This window comes from Urocitellus parryii, chromosome 1, assembly GCF_045843805.1.
Source record: "Urocitellus parryii isolate mUroPar1 chromosome 1, mUroPar1.hap1, whole genome shotgun sequence".
NCBI lineage: Eukaryota > Metazoa > Chordata > Mammalia > Rodentia > Sciuridae > Urocitellus > Urocitellus parryii.
In genome coordinates this window covers 250,381,244-250,407,416 of record NC_135531.1, presented here as the reverse complement: position 1 = coordinate 250,407,416, position 26,173 = coordinate 250,381,244, and the positions used below count along the sequence as shown (strand labels likewise).

Sequence of the window (26,173 nt, the reverse complement as noted above, 5' to 3'; positions counted from 1 at the left end):
TATGTCTGTCTTCTCAGTGAGCAGTCTTCTTCCTAGAACCACACCTCTGCCCAACCCAAGAAAAACATGAGTACCTTCCCTACACTAAAGCAGGAGATTGGCTGTGGCACAGACCAGATTCCCCTCACTACACGTGCAGGAAGAGAAGTTTAGGAAGGGGGATAGCAGATGGAGTGTGCATCATGATGCCATCATCCCATGTCCAGGGCCATGCAGAGGGGACACAGAATTATAACCAAGGAGTATACATCTATAGAGGAAAGCCAAGCTCAGACTAAGCCAGTGGTTCTTAGAACTTGAAGGAACCTGAAAAATACATTTGATCCCACCTTGCATTTCATAGACGCACAAACCAAGTTCAGTTGTTTGTTCTTCAGGATACCTACCCAAAACCAAGGCTATAACCCAAGTCTTTGATCAATAAAGTTTTCTAATATGTAGACTTGTCAAAAGAAAAAAAAGTAGAATTGACTATCATAAAACAAGGTATTTCCATTGCTAGAATGACAGGTGGAGACCAACTCACCACCTATCACCAATTCCCATGCTGGGAGGGAGGCCGGAGGACATGATCAAAGTTTCCTTTCAAATCTAGGAGCCAGTAAAAACTCTCTACAATAATAAATGCGCATTCTGTGGCACAGGGAACACGAGTTTTCTCCTTAGTGTGAAAGCAGGCTGGGGCATCTGTCTCAGTGTTCCGTCGCTGTTCACCTGTTGACTCACATCATTGTTGACTGCAGTGAGAATGGATAAGATGTCTTCCTGTCTGCAAGAAGAAACCACACACCAGGTCTTAGAAAGATGCCTCTTAGGTCAAGTAGGTGACTGTGTCACAGATACATATTATATTAATAATGCCCTCTCTAGTCTATCTTTAGAGAGGGTTAAAAAGATAAACATGGCACAGCTCCTGAACTTCAACAGGATTCAGACATGAGAATTTTTTGAAGGACAATTTATATATGCTATTCAAAATACAAGACAGAATGTGATCCAAACCATATGACAAGGAGGTCAAAGTTCCACTGCATGTTGAGAGGAGAAAATACTTCTGGCCAAGAGGAAGAGCAAAGGCTCCATGGAGGAGGCAGCAGTTGAGCCTGGGTTTGCAGGACCTATAGTATTTACCAGAATCTTCTGGTGGTGGGCATCTACATATCACTGGAAGCAAATATAGGAGACAGCACTCAATTTTGAATTGTGGATTCATCACTCACTCACTGTGTGGTCTTAGGCAGGTTATTTACTTCTCTGTACTTCAGTTCTCCCAGCCCTAAAATGGGAGACATGATAGTCCCCATCTTAGAGATTGCCATGAGAACGAAATGATGTAATTCAAACTAACCACTAAGAAAGCCAATTACACTATTCTACTATCATCTTTAGTGTCATCATACTACTATCCTCTTCCTATCTTCATACTACTATCCTCTTCCTCCTCTTACTCATCTTCATCACTATTTTTCAGGTGGAGGATGTGGGCCCTGACTGGTTTTCAGTCCCTATATCCTTCTTGGTACCAACTATTCTCTGTCCCCAAATCTTTTTCTGAGTTAATCTGTCTCATCATTAGCTCACCTGAACTATTACCTTCAGCCAAGAAGCCTTTCAAGTAGCTCTGGCCCCATTCTCAATGTTTTTTTTTAAGGGATCATGCATGCCAGGCAAGTCCCCTGCCACTAAGCCACATTCCCCCAACCTACCATTCTTCATTTCATTAGCCTTCATTCTTAGTTCATAGCAGTTATCACTTCCTGAAATTTAAATTGTTAATTTAAATATTCACTTGCTTATACTTTTATTTCCTGTCTTTCCCTCACCAGACTGTATGTTCCATGGAGCAGAGATTTTTGTCTCTTTTGTTCACAACTGCACCCTCACCCCCTAACTCAGTATGCAGTACAGGAGGTACATAGTAGGCCATCAATAAATATGTTTTGTTCCTAAAGCTATAAACATTGGCATTTGATGACTATGGTGGGGATGGAAGAGTTGGTTTAAAAAAAAAAAAGAAGAGCAGATTTGACTCAAGGCACCAATTTGGAATTCCCAGTAGAGCATGAGCCATTCCTAGAAATGGGGATTCAAGAGCAGGAGCTCCTGGAGAAGGGCTAGGAAGATGAATTCGGAAAGATGCAAGCTGAATGTGAGGTCCAAGGGCAATACAGGGGTGGAATGTGTGGCAGGTTGTGAATGAAGGTGACTCAAGCAATAAGTCATTCATCAGCCCAGCAAATACTTATCAACCTCATCAATATGATACTATATCAAGTTCTGAAGATACAAAATTGAATTAAACAGAGTCTCTGCCCTGCAAGAATTCAGAAATGAGTGGGCTGCAGATTCAGTTTGGGAGACATTTTCAGGAGGCACCAGTGGTCTCTGGGTACTGCTAAAGCTGCTAGTGGAGAAGAGAGAGAGAGAGAGAGAGAGAGAGAGAGAGAGAGAGAGAGAGAGAGAGATAAAGAGGGAGGGAGGGAAGGGGAGAGAGAGAGAGAGAGAAAAGAGGTCCAGAAAAGAACCTGGTGAAGGCCAATTTCCAGGGTGCAGATAAGAAGCATTATGGCAGAGACAGAAGGGAAGTTGTCAGAGCAGTGGCAAATAGAACGCCAAAGACAGCACATAGGCACTCAGTAAATATGAGTGTCTAGTAAACTAATAAATGAAGGGACAAATAAAAAGTCCCCATATCTTTGTTGGTGCTGTTGCCTTTGTCTAGCACATCTTTCACCCAGATTCTTTGCATAGCATCTATTTGTCATCTCTAGAAGCCTCCTCTAATCCTCTAATCCTCCAAATCTGAGTGAAGTACTTGTCTTACATGATTTTATAACACCTATGCTTCACAAAGTGTACTGATCACTGGGATGCTCTTCCCTACCTGTTTGCCTATCCCATTAGCTTGGAAGCAAATTGAGTATAGGGATTATGTCTTTTTTTTTTTAATTCTGTATCTTCTTCTCCTTTCCAAGTCTGTGCTGATGCTCAATACAAGTTTGTTAGATGGGTGGATGGATGCATGCATACATGGATGGATGCATGAATAGATGGGTGAGTAGATGGTGGTCGGATAGGTACATAAACAGGTAGACAGATGAATGATGAGTGAGTGAATGGGTGGGTAAATGGATAATAGATAAACAGGGAGGTAGATACAGAACACTCACCTTGGGACCAACTTCTTCAGATGACTACACAGAGACTGAATATACCAGCTGCCATCTCTTATATGCCGAAAGGACATGTAGCCTGGGACAGTGGCCAGACCAAGCAAGAAGTCAGCCTCAGTGGGAACACTATCCATAAGGGAAAAGTGCTTAGAATTCTGAGCATCTGCTTCAGTTAACACAGAAGTTTGTACCTCTGATCCTTGACAGGCCTGAATGAAAAAGAGTTTTGGTTTGTGAGCCAGCCCAGGGCACTGCTGGGCTGTGAAGTGATGCATGATACTCCGAATAGGAATTAGGACTCCATCTGAAGAGTAGACTGCTCCAAATTCCCCATGGGTCAGAATGCAGAACACAAAGCAGTCCCCATCAGCATGGCCTGGATGACTCTTATACTCCTGCAGAATCTTGTCCATGACTCCTTTAGTCACATCATCATATTTGTGTGCTGTGAACCCAAGCCACTCAAACACAAGCTTTAGACACTCTGGGACCAAAAAGAAAAAGAAAAAAAAGGAGAGAAAGAGGAAATACTGAAATGAAGCAAAATGGAATAGAGTAAAACAATAATAATAGTTTTTAAAAATCACATAGCTCTGCCTAGCATACACAAGGCCCTGAATTGAAACCCCAGCCTTGAAAATTAAAAAATAAAATAAAATAAAAGCACATACATCAAAAAGTCTAAAGCCCTGATTTTTTTTTAACTTTTGTAACAATAACATCTTAAAATTACCTTGCCTTCTCAAAGGACCCACAGTGTCACAAGAGTCCTGAGGGTCAGCAGTGACCAGTGTTTTATTCAATTTCACAGTCTAGAAGCTGAGGCTAAGGCCCTATGACTCTTCCAGGGTCACAAACCTAATGAGAGGTGGAGCCAGAGCTCAAACCCCAGATTTTTGGGTGCACCAGGCCCTCCCCCAAACTATAAATAGTCAGGGACTCCTGCTACTTGGGATGCACAAGAGCTTCAGAAACATTTAGATATCATCTTAAAATTTCTGTGGAAGAAAAAGTTTAATGAAAGAAAATATGAAAATGAAAAAGGATTTTAAGATTCCCAACTAGCATTTGATACACTATTCCATGCTTACCAGCATCTCTATGGGTTCCTGGTCTATCTTTCAGGGAGGTAAAGCTGTGATTGTTGATAATGATACAGTGGCCTCTGTGTTTCCGATCCATCCTGTACATAATTGTCTCCTTAAGGAAGAAGAGATAGAACCCCTTAGTTGGGACCATCATGTTAGGAGGCTTAATATTTCTAACGAGCTACTTCAGCAGATCCATATGAGGAAGAGCAGGATGTATCTCTTAATGCCAGTTTTTTTAAACCATTTTTTTACACTTTAGTCTAAACTCCTTAGGCTGGGGGTGTATCTCAGTGGTAAAGGACTTGTTTAGCACACACAAGGCCCTAGGTTCAGTCCCCAGCACCAAAAAAAAAGAAATTTTTTTTTCAAAAAAAAAAAAGTATGTAAAATGGGGCTGGGGATGTAGCTCAGTCGAGTCAGCACTAATCCCCAGCACTGCAAAAAACAAACAAACAACAACATCAACAACAACAAAAAAAAAACTTGTAGTATGGAATATGCCAGATAATTACTAAAGTTACACACAGAAAGACCAGAGATTCTGACCACTCTGCACTTAAATTTTGCTGCTGAGTTATGATTTGAATACAATTTCAAATGTTCTTTTAAAGTTCCAGAGCCCAGGATAAAGAATATTGTCACTTGCATTAAAGATCAGCCACCTCCTTTCTTTCAGGATCCCACTCCTAGTACCAGAAGCTGAGCTTTCTCAAGGTCCTGACCCTGGTTTGAAATTAACCAATTAATTCTACAGTTAAATGCCAGGTCCTAACTAAAACTCAAGATTCCCACTAGAATCTTATATTTCTCAATATAAGTCACAGTAGGAATTTTAAAATTCGTGCAATTATTTTTGAAGGCTAATATAAACATTTTGCAATTACAGATTAACAACTTTGGCTTTGGCTGGGTCTCTGTGGAACTAAAATGATTTGAAAACCTGGTATATTTTTGATCCAACCAGAAAAAAAAGTGGCTTCACTTGATTTAAAAAAAAGAAAAGAAAAGAAAGAAAGAAAAAAGAAAAAAATAAAGAAAAGAAAAGAAAAAAGAAATGTCCTCCCTCTGGAAATAACCCAAAGAGTATACATTCCTCAAAGTGCAAAGCAATGTCAAGGCCTTCACAGGCAAAGGTCACACACTTCTGATTGTCACAGGAATAGATGGAAAGATCAAAGAGGAAGGAAAAACCAAGGCAAAAACTCCTCTGAGCCCTCTCAGCTCAGGTGAGAGCCCTGAATAAACTCTCCAGACCTTTGTCCAGATTTCAGAACCCAGGGTGTTAGCAGATGCTCCTACCATCTCCATGGACACAGGGATTAGTGCACCATTTGTGGCTCCATTGCCTAGAAAGAAAAGTACCCAGACCCCTCAAATATCTTTCTCTAAGCATTTAGATTTCCTTGCTAATAAATTTCTGACATAGCATTCAATTCTGGAGAATTGTTATAGTTTCAAGAAACTCCCAAGATATAAATTTGGCCTGCGTGCCCTTGCTGATAGGAAAGACAAATGTCTTCATATTGCTATTTGCTCTGTTTGGGTTGAAAACTGCGCTGCTGGCAGAGGATGAATTGGGGAATTAAGAACATGTGGATCGGCTCAAGGGTTCCTGGTAGAAAGCACAGCTGGGTTGTCAGCATATCTCTGTCTCTGGGAATAGAGAAGCCTAGTGGACATCAAGAAGGAAAAAGGGAGCGAGGGGAAGGTCCACAGCAATGGAATCAACTGGTGCCTTTGTCACTGGCTGAAGCTCACAATGCCTTGAAGGGTTTATGCAAGCTCCATTTCCTCTGGGTAATAATCTATCATGGGGTGGAAGTTCATGATAGGTAATTTATAGAAAAACATGCACCTGTTTTCTTCTCCCTCTCTCAGCAAGTTTGTGGTAGAACCACCAAGCTCTATCCTCATCTCTGGGGAACATCTGGTAAATCAGCTAAAGGTCAGTCTTTGGAGCTCAGCTCAGCCTGTATGAGTCCAGTATTCCACAGATCAGAGAGCACACCAAAAGGACCCAAGGTGCAGTGCCCCTGTACACCTGTACATCTTCCTCACTTTGGGAGAAGATAACACTCCAGGAGAAGCCACATCTAAACCTTGGAACTGCAGAGTTATAGAACTGAAAAAAAGCCGCCTTGTTCTTCAGAGAAATGACTTGGCTGTCTAAGCTCATACAGTGTCCGGATGCAGAGCCAGCTCTTGGAGGGAGAACTCTGCTCTCACACTGCTGGGGTCGAATCCCCGAGTCACTCCTTTTTAGCAGTGGGACAGTTAGCAAAGGGATAGGCTTCATGGGTCTCAGTTTTAAATGGGTATTAAGTGGGAAAACATTAGTACCTATCTCCAAGCTATGGAAAGATTAAATGAGATGCTCCCTGGAAAGACTCTTAGGACAATGCTTGGCCTATGCCGAGTGCAAGAGTTAACTCCTACCAGCACTGTCAACATCATATCAGGTTAGCCAAAAAGTGGCATGTCATGAATTCTAAAGGCTAAATTTCCTGGGGAAAAAAAAATGAGGAATAGACTCTGATAAACTTTACATACCATAGATGCTATGTTTGAATATGGCTCAAGTCCCCCAAGGCTCCACTGTGAGTGAAGGCTTCCCATTCCAACTAGAGAGTTGGAATGGGAAGTGCTTTCTAGTTGGAATGGGAAGCGCTGTGGAACTTTCAGAAGGTGGGGCCTGATGGGAGGTCCTTGGATCCTAATGGGAACGTGGCCTGTAGAAGGCAGTTCAATTGTTATGAAAACCCAAGTTTGGTCCTACCCTGTCCTCCCTCTGTTCCTGGTTCAAGATGTAATCACTTGCTGTCTGCCATGATGTGACTTAGGCAAGAATGAGTCAGTGCCATGCCCTGGAACATCCAAAACTAATAAATAAATAAATATCTTCATTTTTATAGATAACATGTGTCAGATATTTCATTATAGTAAAAAAAAAAAAAACAACTAATGCAACAGATTTCAGGCCACTTGCAGATTCTGGAATATTCTCCTAAGGTCGTGGTTTCTGGGCAGGAATTCAGGGCACTCAAACACACCATGACTATTGTCCTTCCCTCTTGTTTCTGTGCCTCTAAAAAATAGAAGAAGCATCTGGAGCCACTCTGTAAACCCAGTTTCCTCAGACTGCATATGCTCTGTTGCTGCTGGGCTGCAGGCCTCAGCCCCACCAGGGGTTCCTTCCCTCCCTACAGAAAGTGACCTAATTCTGAAGGCTGGAAGGAGAGGACAGTAGCTGCCAGAATTCTGTAGCATCTGCTATGCTAGGCTTTCAGCAGGAACCACCCTGTCATCTCCATCCCCCACAGAAAAACTTGGTACAAACCATACACTGTGGCATGCCTCACATTGCAATAAGAAATGAATTCTCCACTAAGTTATCTTCAACTACTTGGTATACATCAAATATATCTACTCCTGCCATACTGATCCAAGTTGTAGAAAATACATAAGTACATTACACCTACCATGATTCATGGAGTGCTCATTTTGCCACAATCCCTCCTATTGAGGAAACAAGAAATGTATGAAATGTAGGAAGTTCACACAGGATGATGCTGAAGACACCGTCACATGAAGGAAGTGAAGAATCATATTTTAGTATACTATCTCTTCTTTAATTTAGAGAAGACACAGGGTATTTCCCCCACCAAAGTAATAATAGGATGAATAAACAAATAAATGTTAATAAAGATGGTAATTGAATGGGAAGGGAAGAGAGGCAGGGAAGCAGTGTAGACTTCTGAATGTGCTCTACAGGTTTTACTTTGGATCTACATTGATACTGCTTTGTTTTATTTTGTTTTGTTTGGGCCAGCACTAGGCATTGAATCCAGCAGTGCTCTGCCACTGAGCTACATCCATAGTCCTTTTACAATTTTTTAAAATTTTGAAACAGGGTCTCTCTAAATTGCCTAGGCTGGCCTAGAACTCGCAATCCTCCAGCCTCAACCTCTCGAGTAGCTGGGACTACAGGTAAGTGTCACCATGCCTGGCTTAATGTTTCATATGATAAAATACAAACTTAAAACAAACTGGAGGGCCCATCTTTTCTGCATCTTCCTCCTCGCCCAAAACCTCCCCCCATCCTCAGTCTCCAGGAGACAGCTCCAAAGGGGACTTCACCAAGGTATTGGGAAAGGACTAACCCTGTAGTGGGCAGCAACAGGACTTACTGGTGCTGCCCATCACAGGGGTGACAACCAGCAAGTTACCCTAGGTCACAGATATGCATCCCTGCTGAAAGCCACAGGGAAGTGACTTTTGTTTAAGCCAGATCCATGCTGCTGGACCTCAGTCCCAGGGCTGCACAATACTGGAATTTCCCGTCTCTGGGTGATCAAATACAAAGGAGTTCCAGTTTCACTTTTCAAAAGACTTCCTGCCTTTCTCTTCACACCCCACATTTTCCTGCCTGAACTATCCTGGATTTCTTCTTGGTGGCATCCAAAGCCGGGCCAGGCTGCTTTCCGGTTTTGTCCAGAAACTGAGCGAATCTTCTGGGATCAAGGGAATGGCAGAAGCAGTGGCAGGCTCTGTCCAGCAGCTCCAGACAGGGCTTTCCTTGATTTGTCACTTCAGGCAGAAGAGGGACTAGGTCAAATCTTTATGTCTATCTACTTCTTTGCCTGAGAATATCACATCCTCTGTTAACACCACCCACATCTTTGTGTCAAAGAGTGAGTGAATGACCACCACCTGGCCACATTCAGCCATCTTTCGACTGTTTTCAAGAGGAGTCTAGTAACCTCTCAGAAAGAAGCAGTTGTCACATCTCAATAGAAAGGCATGCCTCTCTTTCAGAAAATCTCACAATCAAAAAGACTTAGGTGTTTTTTTTAATTGTTGATGGACCTTTAATTTATTAATTTATTTTTACGTGGTGCTGAGAATCAAACCCAGTGCCTCACACATACTAGGCAAGTGCTTTGACCCTGAGCCGCACCCCAGCCCCACGACTTAGTTTTTAAACAAATTAGGGGATGTAGCTTGAAATGCAAAGGCTTTTTCCTCTTAAATTTAATTTTTAGCAGTGTTCTTTTAACAAGGTAACCTTCAGGTGCGTATGAAACATGAAATGATTTTCCATGGAAAAAGGCAGGATTTCCTACATAACTTTTAAGACACCTTCCTGCTCCGAGAGCAATATATGTAATGTGAGGTGCTGCCCCACCCCCTCAGCCCTATGCACTCCCAATACCACCACAACTACCCCACCCTCATGTGGCCATGAGCAGAATCATCCCACATCTGCTTCAGAGACCAATGCCAAGCCATACCCCTTTAGAGAACAATGAATTCTAAAAGGTAAAGAGTAAAATCCTGTGTGTGTGCACATCTGTGAATCACCTACATGCATGTGAAGCCTTTGTGTACAACACTGGTTGAAAAAGTAGGTGAGGGGAATTAAGTTTAGCAGGCAATTTATCTTAGAATTAGGGAATCCTAAAATGTCAGTGCTGGGAAATTACATTTTTAAAAAACTTCTATATGTATGTAGGGTGGTGAGGGTGGTCTGCAATTCCCTGCTCAAAGCTATGGTAGGCACTTGATAAGTGTTGGTCTAATTGGATTACTGTAAAAGAATAGAGGTGGGTGCTGTGGTTGTGGCTCAGTGGTAGAGCACTTGCCTAGCATGCATAAGGCACTGGGTTCAATTCCCGGAACCACATAAAAATAGAAACAAACAAAATAAAGGTATAAAAAAATAGAAACAAACAAAATAAAGGTAAAAAAAAATAAAAGGGAGCCACTCTTCCTCAATTCCTCTTCCAATTAGATGTCTAACTGCTTTTCTAGGATAAGAATTCATTGAATCAAGGGTTGTTTTCCTAGAAAAAAGAAGTCAGTTTAGGGTTTTAGAATAATTGCAATTTTGTCCCATTTGGGAGAAGAGAGAGGGAACCTAGATTAACAAATAAAAAATGAATCACTTTCAAAGTGCCCTCCCATCACAGAAGATTCCTTCAAATGCTTAACTACCCCCACCTGCAACATGGTGTTTCAGAGCAGGACCTCAGACCTCCAGCCAGGCTCTGGGTCAAGCTCTGGCTGCCTGTGAAGACTATAGGTTGTCTTTGCCCAGCCTTTGCAGCCATAGGCCATTGAATGTTTGAGACCCTCAGTAGTAGAGTGCCCCTGGCTTCAATCCCCAGTGTTGGCAAAAACAAAAACCTATTTATACAGCATTTATATTATATAAGGTATTTCAAGTAATCTAGAGGATATAAAGTACAGGGGAGGATATGCAGAGGTTATATGCAAATACTAAGCCACTTTATATAAGGGAATTGAGCATCCACAGATTTGGGTATCTTTGGGGAGTTTGGGAACAAATTTCCCATAGATAATGAGGAACAACTATACATAAAGTAAACTACCTACTATAGAAATTAGACATCTTGACCAAGTAATCAAAATCAGCATCACCGATGGAGGGCAGGATGAATATCATATACCTCTAGATAGGATGCCCTGAGAAAGACACCATATCACTTATATGATGTTGTGACCAGAATATATAACTTGAATATAATCAAGAGGAAACACCACATGCACCCAAAATAGAAAAACTCTATTAATTTTTATAAAAGGTGGGAGGAATGACTACATGGTTCAAAAGTCTCCATGTCATAAAAGAGAAAGGAAAGTTGTGGAGATGTTCAAGATTAAAGGAAAGTACAGGGACATGACAACTAAATACAATACTGTATTATATTTATATGATCTTAGATTGAAATTTTTATATCATGCATATATATATAGAAAGATAGATAGATATATAGATAGATACTAGAAACAATTCAATAACAAGTCACATTTAAATTTTAAAAGAAACACACAAACATTAAAACACTGGTTACAGAAAACAGAATAGGATGAAAAACTATAAGCTATGATTTTTTTTAAAGAGAGAGAGAGAATTTTAATATTTATTTCTTAGTGTTCAGCGGACACAACATCTTTTTTTTTGTATGTGTGCTAAAGATCGAACCCAGCACCGCACGCATGCCAGGTGAGCATGCTACCGCTTGAGCCACATCCCCAGCCCAAAGCTACAATTTTCCTTTTCATTAAAGACCAGCACCCTGTGAGAATAATCAAGTCAATTAGCAATACTCATCTGTACTACAACATAATATATCCAAAGGAAAGGTAGTGATTGTACTGATTTTATTATTTTTTCTAAGCCATTTGTCTTCCTCCCACTCAATGCAAAGAAACAAAACATTATTTTTTTAAAAAGTCACTATTATGTACCCAAAACAAAGGGTCTGCTGCATCCTTTGACACTGGGCAACTTCCTCTACATGAATCACTTTAGGTCATCCACCATGATGAACCCCTTTCTCTCACAGGATCAGTCTTCATGCCTAGGTTTCTGGGCTGCCCAATTTCCTTCACTGCACTCCAGTGACAGTTTCAAAAAACAAGTTCCTCTGCAAGTCCCCTAGATTTAATTTTGCACTGGCAGAGTAAAAAAACTATCAAGGACATTATTGGGTCAACAGCCAAAATTGAAATATGAACCATCAATGTGATAACAATATTGTATTAATTTAACATTTTGGCACTGATAACTGTACTATAATTCTATAAAAGAATATTCTTATTCTTAGGCAATACATACTGAAGCAATTAGGGATCAAGGGTCTTGATATATACAGCTTGCTTTCAAAAAACTCAGAAAAAATTATGTAGGCATGGAGAGAGAACACAAAAATGATAAAGCAAGCAGCATACAAGTGTTTTCTGGATTATTTACATTCTTGAAACATTTCTGTAAGATTGAATATATTTTTAAATTTTAATGTTGTACCTATCAAAATACAAGACCATGAAAGTAGTAAAGAAGCCTAAAAAATTTTTTTTCAGGACTAGGTATTGAACCCAAGGCAAGCACTCTACCACTGAGCTATACACACAGCCCCCCATGAAAGGAAATTTTAAAAATAAAACATAAAATTCCCACAAATGACCCAATTAGGAAATGGGCAGAAGATCCAAATAGACAAAGAAGGTATACATATGGCCAATAGGCATATGCAAATTAACTCAACATCATTACTTGTTAAGGAAATACAAATCAAAGCCACATTGAGATACTGACTCACATTTATTATGAGGACTATTATGAAAGAAAGAAAGAGAAAATAACAAGTGTTGATGAAGATGCGGAGAAATTAGAACACTTATGCATGGCTGGTGGAAATATAAAATGGTGCTTCCACTGTGGAAAACTGTATGGCAGGTCCTTAAAAAGTGGATGATAGAATTACTATATGATCCAGCATTTTCACCTATGTGAATTACCCAAAATAATTAAAAGAGATATTTTTATACCAATGATCATAGCAGTATTATTCACAGTTGCCAAAAGGTAGAAGTTATCCAAGATCCCACTGATGGATGAACAAAGCATAACACATTCATTAATTCCTAGATACACTACAATGTGGATGAACCTTGAAGCCAATCAAAAAAGAATATATGTTGGGGCTGGGGTGTAGCTCAGTGATAGACAACAAGCTTACCATGCATAAGGCCTCTGGACTCAATCCCCAGTATGCAAAGGGGAAAAAATCTTTTTATATGAGGTATCTAGAATAATCAAATTCATAGACACAAAGTAGAAGAGTGGTTTCATGAGACAGGAGAAGGATGAAATGTGAAATTACTATTTAATGGATACAAAGTTTCAGTTAGGATTGAAAAAGTTCTGGAAATGAATGGTAGTGACACAAAGCACTTAACACAGCTCTATATTTAAAAGCAGTTAAGGTGGTAAGTTTTATGTAATGTGTATCTTATGATAATTAATGTTTAATGGTAAAATTTATGGATATATTTTACCACAATTGAAAAAAATGAAAAAAAAATTTACAAGGCCAAGATCATTTCACTAATTTTGACAGATATTGATAAAGTAGAACTACCCAAGCATGTTGGAAAGAAAGGAACTTAGTAAATGTTGAGAGCCAGCCGAACGGGCCCCAGCAAACTTCCAGCTGCCGGCTGATGATTGGCTCACAGAGGCCCCAGCAACATCTAGCTGATTGGCTCCTCTGTGGTGATGCTCATTGGAGTTGCTCATTGAGCTGTTTCCCGCCCTTTCAGACTGCCAGCTGATGATTGGCTCACAGCGGCCCCAGCAACATCTAGCTGATTGGCTCCTCTGCAGTGATGCTCATTGGGCTGTTTCCCTGCCCTTTCAGACCATGGAGCTGCTCATTGGGGGACTTTTTTGGCTCCGCCCACACAACCCAGCCAATCGTCCTCAAGAGCAGGAGGATCGTGGGAGGTGGTGAGGCTTGTTTTGTGTGAGAGGCTTGTGGGAAGCCGGTGGTGGCAGTTGGGCTCTGAGGGTTTTTCCTGAGGAGCTGTTTTGTTTGGTATGTGTGGTTCTAAAAATAAAGTTTGTTTCTTTTGACAAGTGGCTCCTGAATTGTGCCCAGCCAGACTGCGGCAAGTAAAGACTCAGAGTTCCCAAGGTTCACTGTCACATTATGAGCAACATTGAAGATTCTCCCAAGATTGCTCTCCACAGTCTTCGACTGCTGAGAACTACAGAAACCAGGAACCCAGTTCTCAACCTTCTGGGGTGGACCAGCTTTATAATTTATAGAGTCCTTTATTCATACATTATTAAGAATGTCACAACAGTGACAGAAGACTATTAAAACCAAGGAAGAGGGTCCTGTGAAACCCCATGGCTTGTATACCCATGAAGCCAGACTGATCTTTTCCTACAGATAAGAACAGAGGCACCATTTTAAAGCAACCCAAGGGAGTGCTGTGGTAGCTCAGGCCAACTACTGAGAGCTAATTGTCAAATTTTCAGGAAATCTGCAACCTGGTCGATGTCATGTTGATCATTTGAAATCTGCCATGGTGGGAATATTTACAAATGCTACCTATCAGGATCCATCCCTCCCTGCTCTCTCTCCCTGGAGACTGGAGGTGGAAGTAGACAGCTGGTAAACACTGGCCTGAACAACACTCAACTTACTGTTAAGGCTCCGTGGAACCGCTTAATGTCTGATGGAGTAAATATTTCTTCCTGCCCTTGAGGCAATGATTCAGTTTCTTTGTCCACGGGAGGTGTCACTTCCTGGGCAGCTGTAAATAAAACCACACGCAGAAAACAAAAAACAAAAAACAATTCACCGTCTAACTAATACTAATCCAAGACAATCAATCATCAAAAGTTACTATTTTAAACAGGTTTTTAAATTTGCAATGGCATTTCTTATGGAAGTCTACATAAATACTCAGAAAAAAATGTGAATTTATAATTATTTTTATTGTTGTTATATTTTTATTTTTTGTATTTCATATATTCTTTCTTACTGTTCCTATTATTTTTATAATTTTATTAACTCCTTAAAACTACCATATATTTTACCAAATAACATTTCATAATTTATGGTACTTAATGTTTCAGATAGTTGAAAAGATTCCAAAAGGATTTCCTCAAAAAATAATATCAGAAGTCAGGCTACAAGAATAAAAAGAAAGAAAGAAAAAAGACAAAAGAAAAAACATTCAGAAGTGGTAGTTAAATGTACATATCCATAAAAAGGATTTATTTGAAATTATTAATAAGAATAAGCTAACTATATCTGTATTATATTCATGGAAAATGTCAGGCATATTGGGTGGGGAAAAAGCAAGTTACAAAATATAGTTAGTATGGTCCTGTTTACACATACATCACACACACACTCACAGTTGTTTCTATACAGAAGAAAATCTACAAGAATATATTCTTTTTTAAGTTATTTTTTAAATATTTATTTTTTTTAGTTGTAGTTGAACACAACACCTTTATTTCACTTGTTTATTTTGTATGTGGTTCTGAGGATCGAACCCAGAGTCTCACACGTGCGAGGCGAGCGCTCTACTGCTGAGTCACAACCCCAGCCCACAAGAATATATTCTAAACAGTAGTTATCTCTGCAGAATAGGTTGGCAATGGAAGGAAGAAGAGAAAGATTTTTATCTTCCATACTCTGTATTATTTTCATTATTTGAATTTTTATTTAATTTCATTATAATTACATACATTATTTTTAATAATACATTTAAAATATTAAAGCAAACAACAAAGTTCAAGTAAACTCAGAAAGTGAGCCAGATCACCTTAAATAAAGCCAGGTCTTAATCAAACAAAAGGGACTTGGACTTTAGATCACATAGAAGAGTCTGAGCTCTGCACTCCTTTTCTGTTCAGTCTTTAACAGTCTTTCATCCTAAAGGCAGAATTAGGCCCAAACTCAGGATTGTAGAAAGCCAACATTAAAAGAGTAATAATACTTGCCACTGGAGCAGACCACACAGATAGGTTTAAAAAAGAAACAGGAGGGCTGGAGTTGTGGCTCAGTGGTAGAGCGCTTGCCTCAAATGTGTGAGGCACTGGGTTCGATTCTCAGCACCACATATAAATAAAAAATAAAGGTCCATCAATAACTAAAATGAATAAAATAAATATATTTAAAAAAAAAAGAAAGAGGAAAATCAGAACTCTTCTGATATACTCAAGACTCTGTGAGGCAGATGTAAATGCTGATCACACAGAAACCAGTGAGTCTCCTCCAGAGTTCAAATACCTACAATAACCTGATCCCCCATATCTACAATAACCTGCTCCCCTATATCTACAATAACCTGCTCCCCTGCCCTGTATTTCTTTGTGTGGGAAAAATGGGTGAATAGAAAAAAGACACATTGGAGTTCACCTGAGGATTCCAAATACTCTTTCAGTATCAACTTCCTACTTTTCATTTCCTATTTGATAATGTGACTGAAAGAACTGTTTTTATTTGTCATAATAATTTTAATTAAATTTACATTTATTTATTGTTTTAGTTATTGTTTGAGATTTTATCAATTTCACAAGAGTATATTTTGTTTCTCAACTTATTTTGTCTTCATTGAATTCTTAGAAGGAAGCTTCCTCTTGGCTAGTTTCATTTTTAAAGAAAGAATTTTGCATGCTAGATTAACTCACTGAACAAAATATGGGTATAGCAGAGAAACTTCCCAAACATAGTCATGAATTTTTATATATTGCTCTTAACAGTGGAAATAGACCCAGAGAAACTTTATGTTTATGCTAAATATTTACTATTTAGCATATTGACATTTGTCAGGTATAATTCCTGCCCTGTGTTTCCACCTTTACATAATATCAAAGAAAAACTATCTTTGTAAGACATACCAAAGCTCTTGTCTAGTGTGTGCAATGCCCTGAGTTCAAGCCTAAGCACAGTCAAAGGGAAAAAAAAAAAGAAAAAAAAAGAATGAGCTAGCTATCTCTGCATTATATTCATTTGCCTAAAACTACTTTCCCCCACTAGAACATAAGCTCCAAAAGGGCAGGAGCTTTGCAATATACCTCCAATTTATAAAATAATGCCTGGGCTAAAGTATGCATTCAATAAATATGTACTGAACGAACAAATGAGGAGATTTCTGGCTTTCCCAAGAAAATATTACCAAAATGATAAGAAAACCTCCTACATATAAACATGGGGCAAGTAAGCAAAAATAAGCTGCTTACCTTTCTCTCTTTTATAGTTCTCTATCTTCCTTAGAAGGAAAGGTGCAACCTTTTTAAAAACTTTCTCCAGTAATATCATATTATCTTCATCTATTTCAGTGTTTTTTTCTAGGTAGGCCAATAAACTTAGAGAACTCTGCAAGAGAATCAGTAGAGTCACACTTACTTACCTTCTGATTATCATTCACTTGTTAAACACTACCTGCATGGACACTAAGCACCAGGTTTTGCAGTGATGAATATGGTATAGCATCTGCCCCCAAGGGGCTCAATTTACCAAGCAAATCTCTACACAAGCCATGTTAATAACAGACACCAAAGACACATAACTCACTGTACGAGAGGAATAGTGCTTGTTATAGATTAGCCTAAAAACAGCCCAATGAAGTAGATACTGTTATAATCTCTATTTTAAAGATGAAGTAACTGAAGTACAGAGAGGTTTAGTAATTGGCTCAAGGTCACAAAGCCAACAAGTGGCAGATCTGGTGCAATCTAATGTCAAAGTCTGTTTTATTGGCCAATGAGCTATACTGCCTCTAACTCACAGCCATAAACGATATCATTGATTGGGGAACCAGAAAAACAGGGACACCAAAGAAATGAGGGGGAAAATGGGAAGAACATCACATTTGGTATTTTAGAAGAAAATATCTATGATGTTATCCTGTGTGTGTGTGGGGGGGGGGGTAGAATCACAAATTGGCTAATATGATTTTAATATAGATTTACATATGTGGTGGAAGGTACCATAGACCTTTCAGAGATTAGAACTTAATGTATTGATCAGGTTATTGCAAATATGAACAAAATTATATCAGAGCCCACAGAAAAGAGCAATCAGAAAGAGAACATCGGAACACCATCTAACTGCACACGTATGCATTGGCCAGGTGGGAACAGGTAAGGGAGAGTCCAGTCTCTGTTAAACAGTTTGAAGTTTGAAAAATGGCTATGTCCTTGGGAACCTTGGAAAGAGGCTGGAGTACAAACCCCAATGAGCCTTAGGCCATGGCTGACACCGCAGGCTGGTGTCAGGCCATGAGGAACACACACACCACAGGAGGAACTGGGGCAGGAGTCCCATGGGTCAAGGGCTGCCATCAGTGATCATTAAAGAGAACAGGGACATTATCAGATTTGTCTTCCAATGGAAATTTTGGAAGTAGATTGAAGACAGAAATGGATTGAGAAAATATTGGCTGGAAGATTAAATAACCTGGTGAAGATGATCAAGACCTAGTCTAGGACTAGAGATGGAAAAGCAGAGGAGACACTGGACATCTCTGAAGCATAATTTGGTGGGTTTTAGGGATCACTTGGAACTGGGTGAAGAAATGAGGGAAGAGCCCAAGATGTCTTCCAGTGGTGACAATATTCATTTATTCCTCATTCAACCATCCCGCATACCAGCCTCCATATAAGTTGTACATGGGCATCGAGGCTTGAACTGCATGAAGGATGACAAGGCCCTACTGACAAGGTGGAAAAGGATATGCCATGCAAATACAACCAAACTGGAAATTGGTTATTAGGAGGTACTTGGTGGTTTCAGCAAGAAAAGTTTCATTGGCACGATACAGGTAGAAACCATTCTGGAATACATTGGAAAGTGCCTAAGAGTTGAGTTAGTGGAGAGAAGAGTATGTGTAGACTACTTTTTCAAGAAGGTTAGCAGTAAAGGTAAAGAGGAAGCTATAGCAGCAACATGTAAAGAGACAGGGTTAATAAAAGTCGTGTGTGTGTGTGTGTGTGTGTGTGTTCCAACATGCCACTCAAATCACAATCCAGGCAAAAGGCCAGAGTTTCAAAGTCTTAATTGGTTTCTGTCTGCATCTGGTTAAAAAAAAAAAAAAAACAAAAAAAAACGAATTTTCGAGAAATTCCAGAAGCAGGATGACCGGAAAGGCAAAGATGTGTCACTCCACAGCATACAGCTGGTCAAGGGGCAAAGTAGAAGAGAGGTGTGGAGGAAGAATCTTCCTGAGTTAATCAGCCAGGCACAAAGGTCAGAAGGAACTCCCCCACCACCCTTGCACCATGTCCCGCAGCAAATAATACACAGGTGAGCTTTCTGGGAACCTTGAAACCAAACTCCATGTCTTGACAACAGCCTACCAGGAGGAAAAAAAAGGAATTAAGGCATGATCCCCAAAAACAACGATGGAAATCTTATATTGTATAAGAAGACACACACAAAAACACACAATTAAAATGAAGCCCATACATGGGTTTAAAAACACCACCCTGGCAAATACTAGCAGGACATTCCAAAAGTTCTTTATTTTGTTTCTTCACTAAAGAGCCAATAGGTTTGGGTGTAGTTTCCTGTACATCAGCCATCTATGCTGAGAGCTGTGCTGAGGATGGAGTTCTAGACAGATGTTCAGGTCTCAAAGGAAGTGTGCAGGCAACTATACTGCCTAATTGTGTAAGAGAGCTATCAAAGAGGAATCCCAGAATACCCTATAGAGGTCATATACTCCCTTTTTTTTTTTTAAGAGAGAGAGAGAGAATTTTTTAATATGTATTTTTTAGTTTTCGGTGGACACAACATCTTTGTATGTGGTGCTGAGGCTCGAACCCGGGCCACATGCATGCCAGGTGAGAGCGCTACCGCTTGAGCCACATCCCCAGCCCAAGGTTATATACCCTTTTGACTGAGCCCAGTGGTACTCATCTGTAATCCCAGCTCCTTGAGAGGCTGAGGCAGGAAGACTGAGTTTGAACCCAACCTGGGCAACAGAAAGACATTGTCTCAAAGAAACAACAATAATAAAAAGTCACTTTTGTCCCCATGGAAAGGCCATAAGAATTTAGAACCTTTTCCTTTTGGCTGAGGGGTATCCAGGTCCTCCTCCAATGGCTATAAGTAAGTTATTTCTTCTTTAATAATTCTTTTGCAGTTGCAATAGTAGATAATGCAGCCTCTTTAATCCCTGATAAGAAACTCCTCTGAGATACTTAGAAATTGTCCTCCACATACTTCAAAATCTGGCCTGATTGCAAAGTCCAGGAGAGACAAACCCCAATTATCAAATCATGACTCAGCCACGAGTATATCATGAAGAATTTGACTTCCTTAATGTTGGACTGAGAAAAACATATCAAAAGAAAAAAACAAATCATCTGGCTGCTTGAGCATGGGCTTTTGTTGATTGACAAGCTAATTTAGCAGGAGGAGGAATGTTTGGAAGGCTTGCTCATAAAAATGATCCTGTGTACACTCAAAACACAAACAGTGATCTAGGACCTGTGCAACCAAAAGAGAAAGAACACTCTCCCCAGCTGTTCTGGGTGGAAAAGCTCTGCAGTGTGGAGCATTGCAGGGACTCCTTCAACAAGTGCTTTTTCCCCCACCTCTCACTCCCCACCTCAGGTTGCAAGGACTTCTGTCCAGGACAGAGGGAGGGCTGGAACAATGAAAAGAGGTCTCATTTTATTTATAAATCCAGACACTGGAAAAATTGTAGGAAGATGTCCCAGGTTGGGAGAGAATGTTATTAGAAGCACAGGGAGAGCTTTTTAAACTGCAGGCATCTCCAATGTTGAGAATTTTAGCATTTAAAGAAAAATGCTATCAGTTCAGCAGGCAGTCAGGATGCATCACTGCAAACATGAGCACTGAAACACTAGGCAGAAGCAGAGAACACCTTGGTGCTTTATAAAAATTATCTGAAATCAAATGCTTGATTTTTTTATTTGTCTAAGAGCTCACCCCCCCTTCTCTATGTGCACATACACACATACACACACACACACAATGTTTAAAGAACAAGGTCTAAATTAGGACTAAAAGGGGGAAGGGGAGTATAGCATAGAATGGCTGTATGCTCTGACATAGGGAGAGGATGGATATAACATGAGCAAATAATTTTCCAACAATGTGAACAATCATATTGGTAAAAGAGGTAGGAATATATATTCTGAGACTGTGGTGTGTGTCATATGAAATAAAACAAAAACAAAGATTATCTAACATTCTAATTCTATCATCCCCTTGAAATAAGAACCAGGATTCTCAGTGTGAAAAATAGGAGATACAGGTATAATATAGAAATGATTAAATAAAAATCTAGTGGATATTAGTTTGAACTGAAAATATAAGTGGAAGTTATGAGATATTTTGTATTTTAAAAATTGCGCTCTCTCTCTCTCTCTCTCTTACACACACACACACACACACACACACACACACACACACACATACACATACAGTTTCCTAGCTCTATCCTTTGGGAAAAATAATTAGGAATAATTATCATCCCAGAATCAATGAATATCCCCAGTACCTAATTTGCAGTCTTGAAATAACACTTCTCATTATAAGAAAACACTGCTTTATAATATAAAGAAGGGATGGATTCTAGGACTGAGCAGAATGTTTACAAAGTGAACCTGGGACATCTTTGCCAGATAACAAAGAAGTCTTTAAATACTATGACTGAAGAACCAATTCAAAGAGTCTCCCAGTGATCAAAAGAGAAACAATTTGAACCTCAATAAGGATAATTATCGCAATGGATTGAAATACCTCAAATATACATAAATCCACGAGTTCACCTTTATATATATTTTTATAATGGGCCATCTTCAAAAACTTCAGGAAACCTATTAATTATCTAGAAAACTACACAAGTAAAAAAATAATCAAAGATTTATATGTAAACTGTGTCACTGGGTAACCAAGTAATAGATGAGGAGAAAACAAAATAATAGAATTTTAATATTTCTATTTTGCAACCTCCAAAGAATCAATCTATAAAACCGTTGAAACCCAACAATTGCTATATATATTTAAAAGAGAGAAAAAAACAGAAATGGTTTTCTATGAAAGATCATAAAACCACCTACAGTCTTTCCAAAAGTCTGATGGAGCCTCAGAATGCAGCTGCCAGGTTGTGAGAAATGCAGAGGATAGAGGAACAAGCTGACCTACACCAGGAGAGCAGCATCAGAAAAGCTCAGACACTGCCCTAGGGCTCTTCAACAGGAAAGGGCTGAGAAAAATAAAGAGAGGAGGGCAGGGCCATACAGCTCCAGGTCGGGGCACTTGCCTGGCATGGGCAAGGTCCTGGGTTCAATCCCCGGTACTGGAGGGAAAAAAGAGAAAAGAAAGAAAAGAAAGCAACTGGGGGAATGGAACTTAACCTACAGATTCAAAAACTCTTGAAAGAAGAAAAACCGAACAAGACTAAACAAGAGATCTAGGGACTCCCAGTTAAGTGAAAAAGTCATCAAGAAACATAACAATGCAGTTCTAAAAGTCAGGACAGTGGTTACCTCTAAGGGCCAAGAAGGAATCTGACTGGGACAGGGCAAATGGAGCAATTTCCAGAGTAGATGGGAATTTTTAATATTTTTTCCCTGCATTTCTTTTTTTTAAGTTCTTGTCTATTCACTTATTTTGAAAGCACTCAGATCAGGAGCACATACAGATGACACATTGTACAATATGATTTTGCTAAAATGCAAAATTCGGTTTCTTGACCTAGGTGGTGGTTTCAAGGGTATTAGCCTTATAATAGTGCATTACTCTGTATGTTTTGTGTCATTTTCTATACCTGTGTTCTGTTGGTTGTTTGGTTGTTTGTTTTTTTTTTGTTGTTGTTGTTGTTTTTTTTTTTTTTACGATAAAAAGGCAAAAGAAAAAAATGTGTAAAAAACAAAACCAGAAATGTATAAGATGAAAAACACAGGACTTCAAGGACCATCTAAGGGAGAAAACTAGTAGATTCTGACAAGAGCAACAACTATGAAAATGTTATATCTTTGCACATCACCTTCCCAGTTCTTTAGTTTCTCCTGTTACCTCTCCTAGTTATTACTGCAAAAATCCCATAAAAGGAAAAGGCTCAGGGACTGGACATGCAGCTCAGTAGGACAGCACTCGCCTAGCATATGCAAGGTCCTGGGTTTGATCCCCAGCACTACAAAAATTCTATAAAAGGGTTCAGGTAGCTTTCTCAAACATAAAGAGAAGATAGAGGATGGCCTCGTCATTACCCCATTTTGTAACAGATTCCACAAGTCAGAGCTAAAATATGAATTAGACTCAGTCCCCACCCTTAAGGCACGCACAGCCAATCCTTGGAAGCAAGAAACACAAAAGGGAGAGTAGAGAGTGACCAACAGAAGAACTCAAGAGGCTGAAATTCCTGAGGACTCTAGAAAGGGAATAAAATGACTCAAAGGTTATGGTCAGAAGAGACTGAACCCATTCGGTCTCAGACGTGATTCCAGGAAATTTGTCTAATGAATTACATAGTGCTCATTTGACCCATCACATAAAACTACTTCCCACTCCCCAGTGACTTTCTCATGTTATTTCTCAATAACATCAGTTGACCCAGGTTGATGCTTCCATTTGGAATCTGGATGGTGGGTCCATGACTGTTCACTTCATGACTATGTTTCAACACTTCTACCCATGTTACAAGTATTCTTTTGTCCTACTGAATACTGTTATATTCTTATGTACTTACATAACTTAAAGTCTAATAAAAACAACAACAAATAACACAATGTTATAGGGTAAAATTTGAAAATCTTCCCTTCTCAAACTAGCTAACTTGTTTGTCATAAGTTATTCAAGTCAAAAAATTTTTAACATTTACTTTTTTAGTTGTAGCTGGACACAATACCTTTATTTAATTTATTTTTATGTGGTGCTGAGGATCGTCGAACCCAGGGCCTTGCATGTGCTAGGCGAGTGCTCTACCACTGAGCCACAATCCCAGCCCTCAAGACAAAATTTTAAAATTTAATTTGGGGCTTGGGAGATACACATAAAACAATTGTGCTGCCTTTAAATATGACCAATACAGAGAAAACAATTCTGTTAATCTTAAAACCATTCCTAGTAATTCAACACACCTGTGCACCCCTTTACAAAACATTGTCAAACATTTCTTTCACTTGATCTTCACAAAAACCATACCTAGGCTCCCTCAAAACCCTCACCTGAAGTAGGTGATGAACACAGAACTCTCAATCTGCTATTGCTTACCACCTCTTCATTCCCTTCTTGTGCTCCAAATGACTTTTATACCATAAAACACATGACTGTCAAAAATAGTCAGTATTTATTGCACAGTTAAAATGCCAAACACTTCTGCTAGTGCTTTTTGCACATTATTTCATCTAATTCCTCAGTACTAGAAGGAAGTGGTAAGATTAGATTCAATTTGACATATAAGGAAATACAAAGTCAGAAATGTTCAATCACTTGGCTACAACAAAGGGTTAGTAGCAAAATCAGGACTAGAATCCAGGCCCATCCAATGCCAAAGACAGTGTTCCTAACAATGATCCATGGACCAAAGTCAATGTTCCTAACCACATATGGTACTGCCTCCCTTTTTCAAAAGAAGAATCTTCCTGTGTCAATCATGGGTGAAAGCAGTGCTTGCCTAAATCCCCAGCTGTAGGATTCACTCACCGTCAAGCCTTTGGGAATCTTATCTGCCAGCAGAAAGATGATTGCTTTCAAATTCTCTTCATCAATGCCTTCTGACAGTTCATAGAGTAGTTTTCTACGAAACACATCCAAAAGGACAAATGAAGCCTTACACTTGCAGAGGATACCATGGTAAATCCAGGGCTTTCACAAATGTTACCTGTCATTTGAATGATCAACACTGGGAGTGGACAATTATGACTCTCCTTTGAAACATTCAAAAACAAAAACTCTGAGCCTCTAAGTGACCTATTTAAATTAAGATAACACAGTGAGAAGTAGAGGCAGGCTGGCTGATTCCTGGTGCAGTGCTGTTTCCGTACTAGGAAAGTATACACCCAGATTCAGCATGCTTTCCCATCTGACTCCATTCTAGAAATTCAGGCTTCATTTACAGGCCCTTGTTAGAGAGGACCTGATGTTGGCCAATATACAGCCCACTACATATTTAAAAAGGCACATTCACACACTAACAGATGCCAGAAGCATCCCTCAGATGTTTAGCTGGCAGAGGGCAGCATGGAGTTCTGGAATTCATCATCCTTCCACTGGGATCAGCTTCAAGGCCAAGGCCTAAAGGGCTGTCATCTCCACAAAACATCCTTTGAAGGTGGCTTCTCCTCAGGTTCTCCTAAGTGGATGCTACAATATCTATAGATAGTTTAAAACACTGCTGTCAAAGGTGTGGCCATGGTGGGCCCAATGCTGGTATTTTACCTTCTTGGCAAAATGTCTGTCTGATATTTTATCTTTCTGAGTTTCTGCCAAAAACGTATAAAAATCTATAACCAGACATGACATATGTGATGTCCCCCAGAGATATATTTCCTTTTTCATTTTGCTTATTTGACTCCAAGCATTCATTATTTCTTTGTTTAAGATCCTTGAATATAAGCAGACACACCAGAGCATCCCAGGAGGAAGAGCTTCCTGCCCGCACAGAGTCTGGGAACCCAGAAAAGCTCAGGACTCGCCACCTGGTGTGGCTTCATGGATAGCGACCAGCTCAACAAAGGAAAGCCATGTTCAAGCCCAGGGCTGGGTCTGGAAACTTCATAAATCTCCCAACCATCTGAAACTGAGAAGTCTCCCCCAATAGAATCTCCTGGTTTATCCTTTTAGGGGGTAGATAAGACAAAGATCTTAATTCCAGCTTTCTTTCAAAGCGCAAAGGCCAGAATGCACCCTCCACAGAAAAACCCTCCAGTCTTTCTCAGACACCTCCTCACCTGAATGGAGACAGCCTCCCTCGGATGGGAAGTAAATGTTCCACCTGCTTTTTGGTGTAGCCTAGGTGCCGCAGCAGATAATTCTGCTTGATGGTATAGAGGAGTTCTGCCAGGAAGAAGGCGTCTTTTACACTTATCATCTCCCCTGTCATGAGATAATCAAAAAGATGCAAGGCAGACCTGCACTTATCCATCTTATTCTGGGGGATGAAACCTATGCAGAGAAACTTTAGGCTTTCTACATCTTGAACCTTCAGTTCCAAATCAATAGCTAGAAGCTTCTCTCGAAATCTCAATTGACAGGTTTCATCTGAACTGGAACCCAGACTTTGATCTTGAGATGTGGCCATCCTGAAAAAGAAAATGGGGAAGGAGGCCTCAGAACTGAGTGAGACACGGGGCACGTTGGGTTCTGGATCCGCCCTCAATTCTGGCCTGCTTTGTTCTGGGCATTTGCCAGGCTCTCTATGATTCCCAGCCGCTTCTGTTTGGGGCATTAGAATTCTTGGAGGTGCCAAAAATTAAAATTATGCGGGGCTACTTCAAAACCCCAGAGCCCAGCCTGCTGTATGGATGCACACCTGTAATCCCAGTGACGCGGGAGGCTAATTGTGTAGGATCACAAGTTAGATCCTTGGCACAAAATA

The 26,173-nt window shown here is 39.8% G+C and overlaps 1 protein-coding gene across 1 annotated transcript; it reads right to left on the bottom strand.

The window, feature by feature from the left end:
* Nucleotides 1–612: 612 nt before the first annotated feature.
* Casp10 (caspase 10) lies at nt 613–25,876 on the bottom strand. Its single transcript, XM_026405360.2, has 9 exons — nt 25,527–25,876; nt 24,280–24,373; nt 16,839–16,974; nt 14,286–14,395; nt 7,744–7,780; nt 5,519–5,610; nt 4,265–4,373; nt 3,171–3,657; nt 613–769 (listed from the first exon to the last, which is right to left on the bottom strand). Exons 1-9 carry the CDS (start codon nt 25,874–25,876, stop codon nt 613–615), a joined length of 1,572 nt encoding a protein of 523 aa, XP_026261145.1.
* Between the last annotated feature and the right edge of the window lie 297 nt (nt 25,877–26,173).

What these genes read in the sequence shown, in the direction of transcription:
- Casp10 (XM_026405360.2), bottom strand. Translation starts at nt 25,876, where the DNA reads ATGGCCACATCTCAAGATCAAAGTCTGGGTTCCAGTTCAGATGAAACC. An exon ending in GAACTATAAAAGAGAGAAAG is followed by an intron (nt 14,396 to 16,838) that starts GTAAGCAGCTTA and finishes TTTTATTTACAG; the next exon opens with CTGCCCAGGAAGTGACACCT. An exon ending in CTGAAGAAGTTGGTCCCAAG is followed by an intron (nt 770 to 3,170) that starts GTGAGTGTTCTG and finishes TTCTTCTTGCAG; the next exon opens with ACAGGAAGACATCTTATCCA.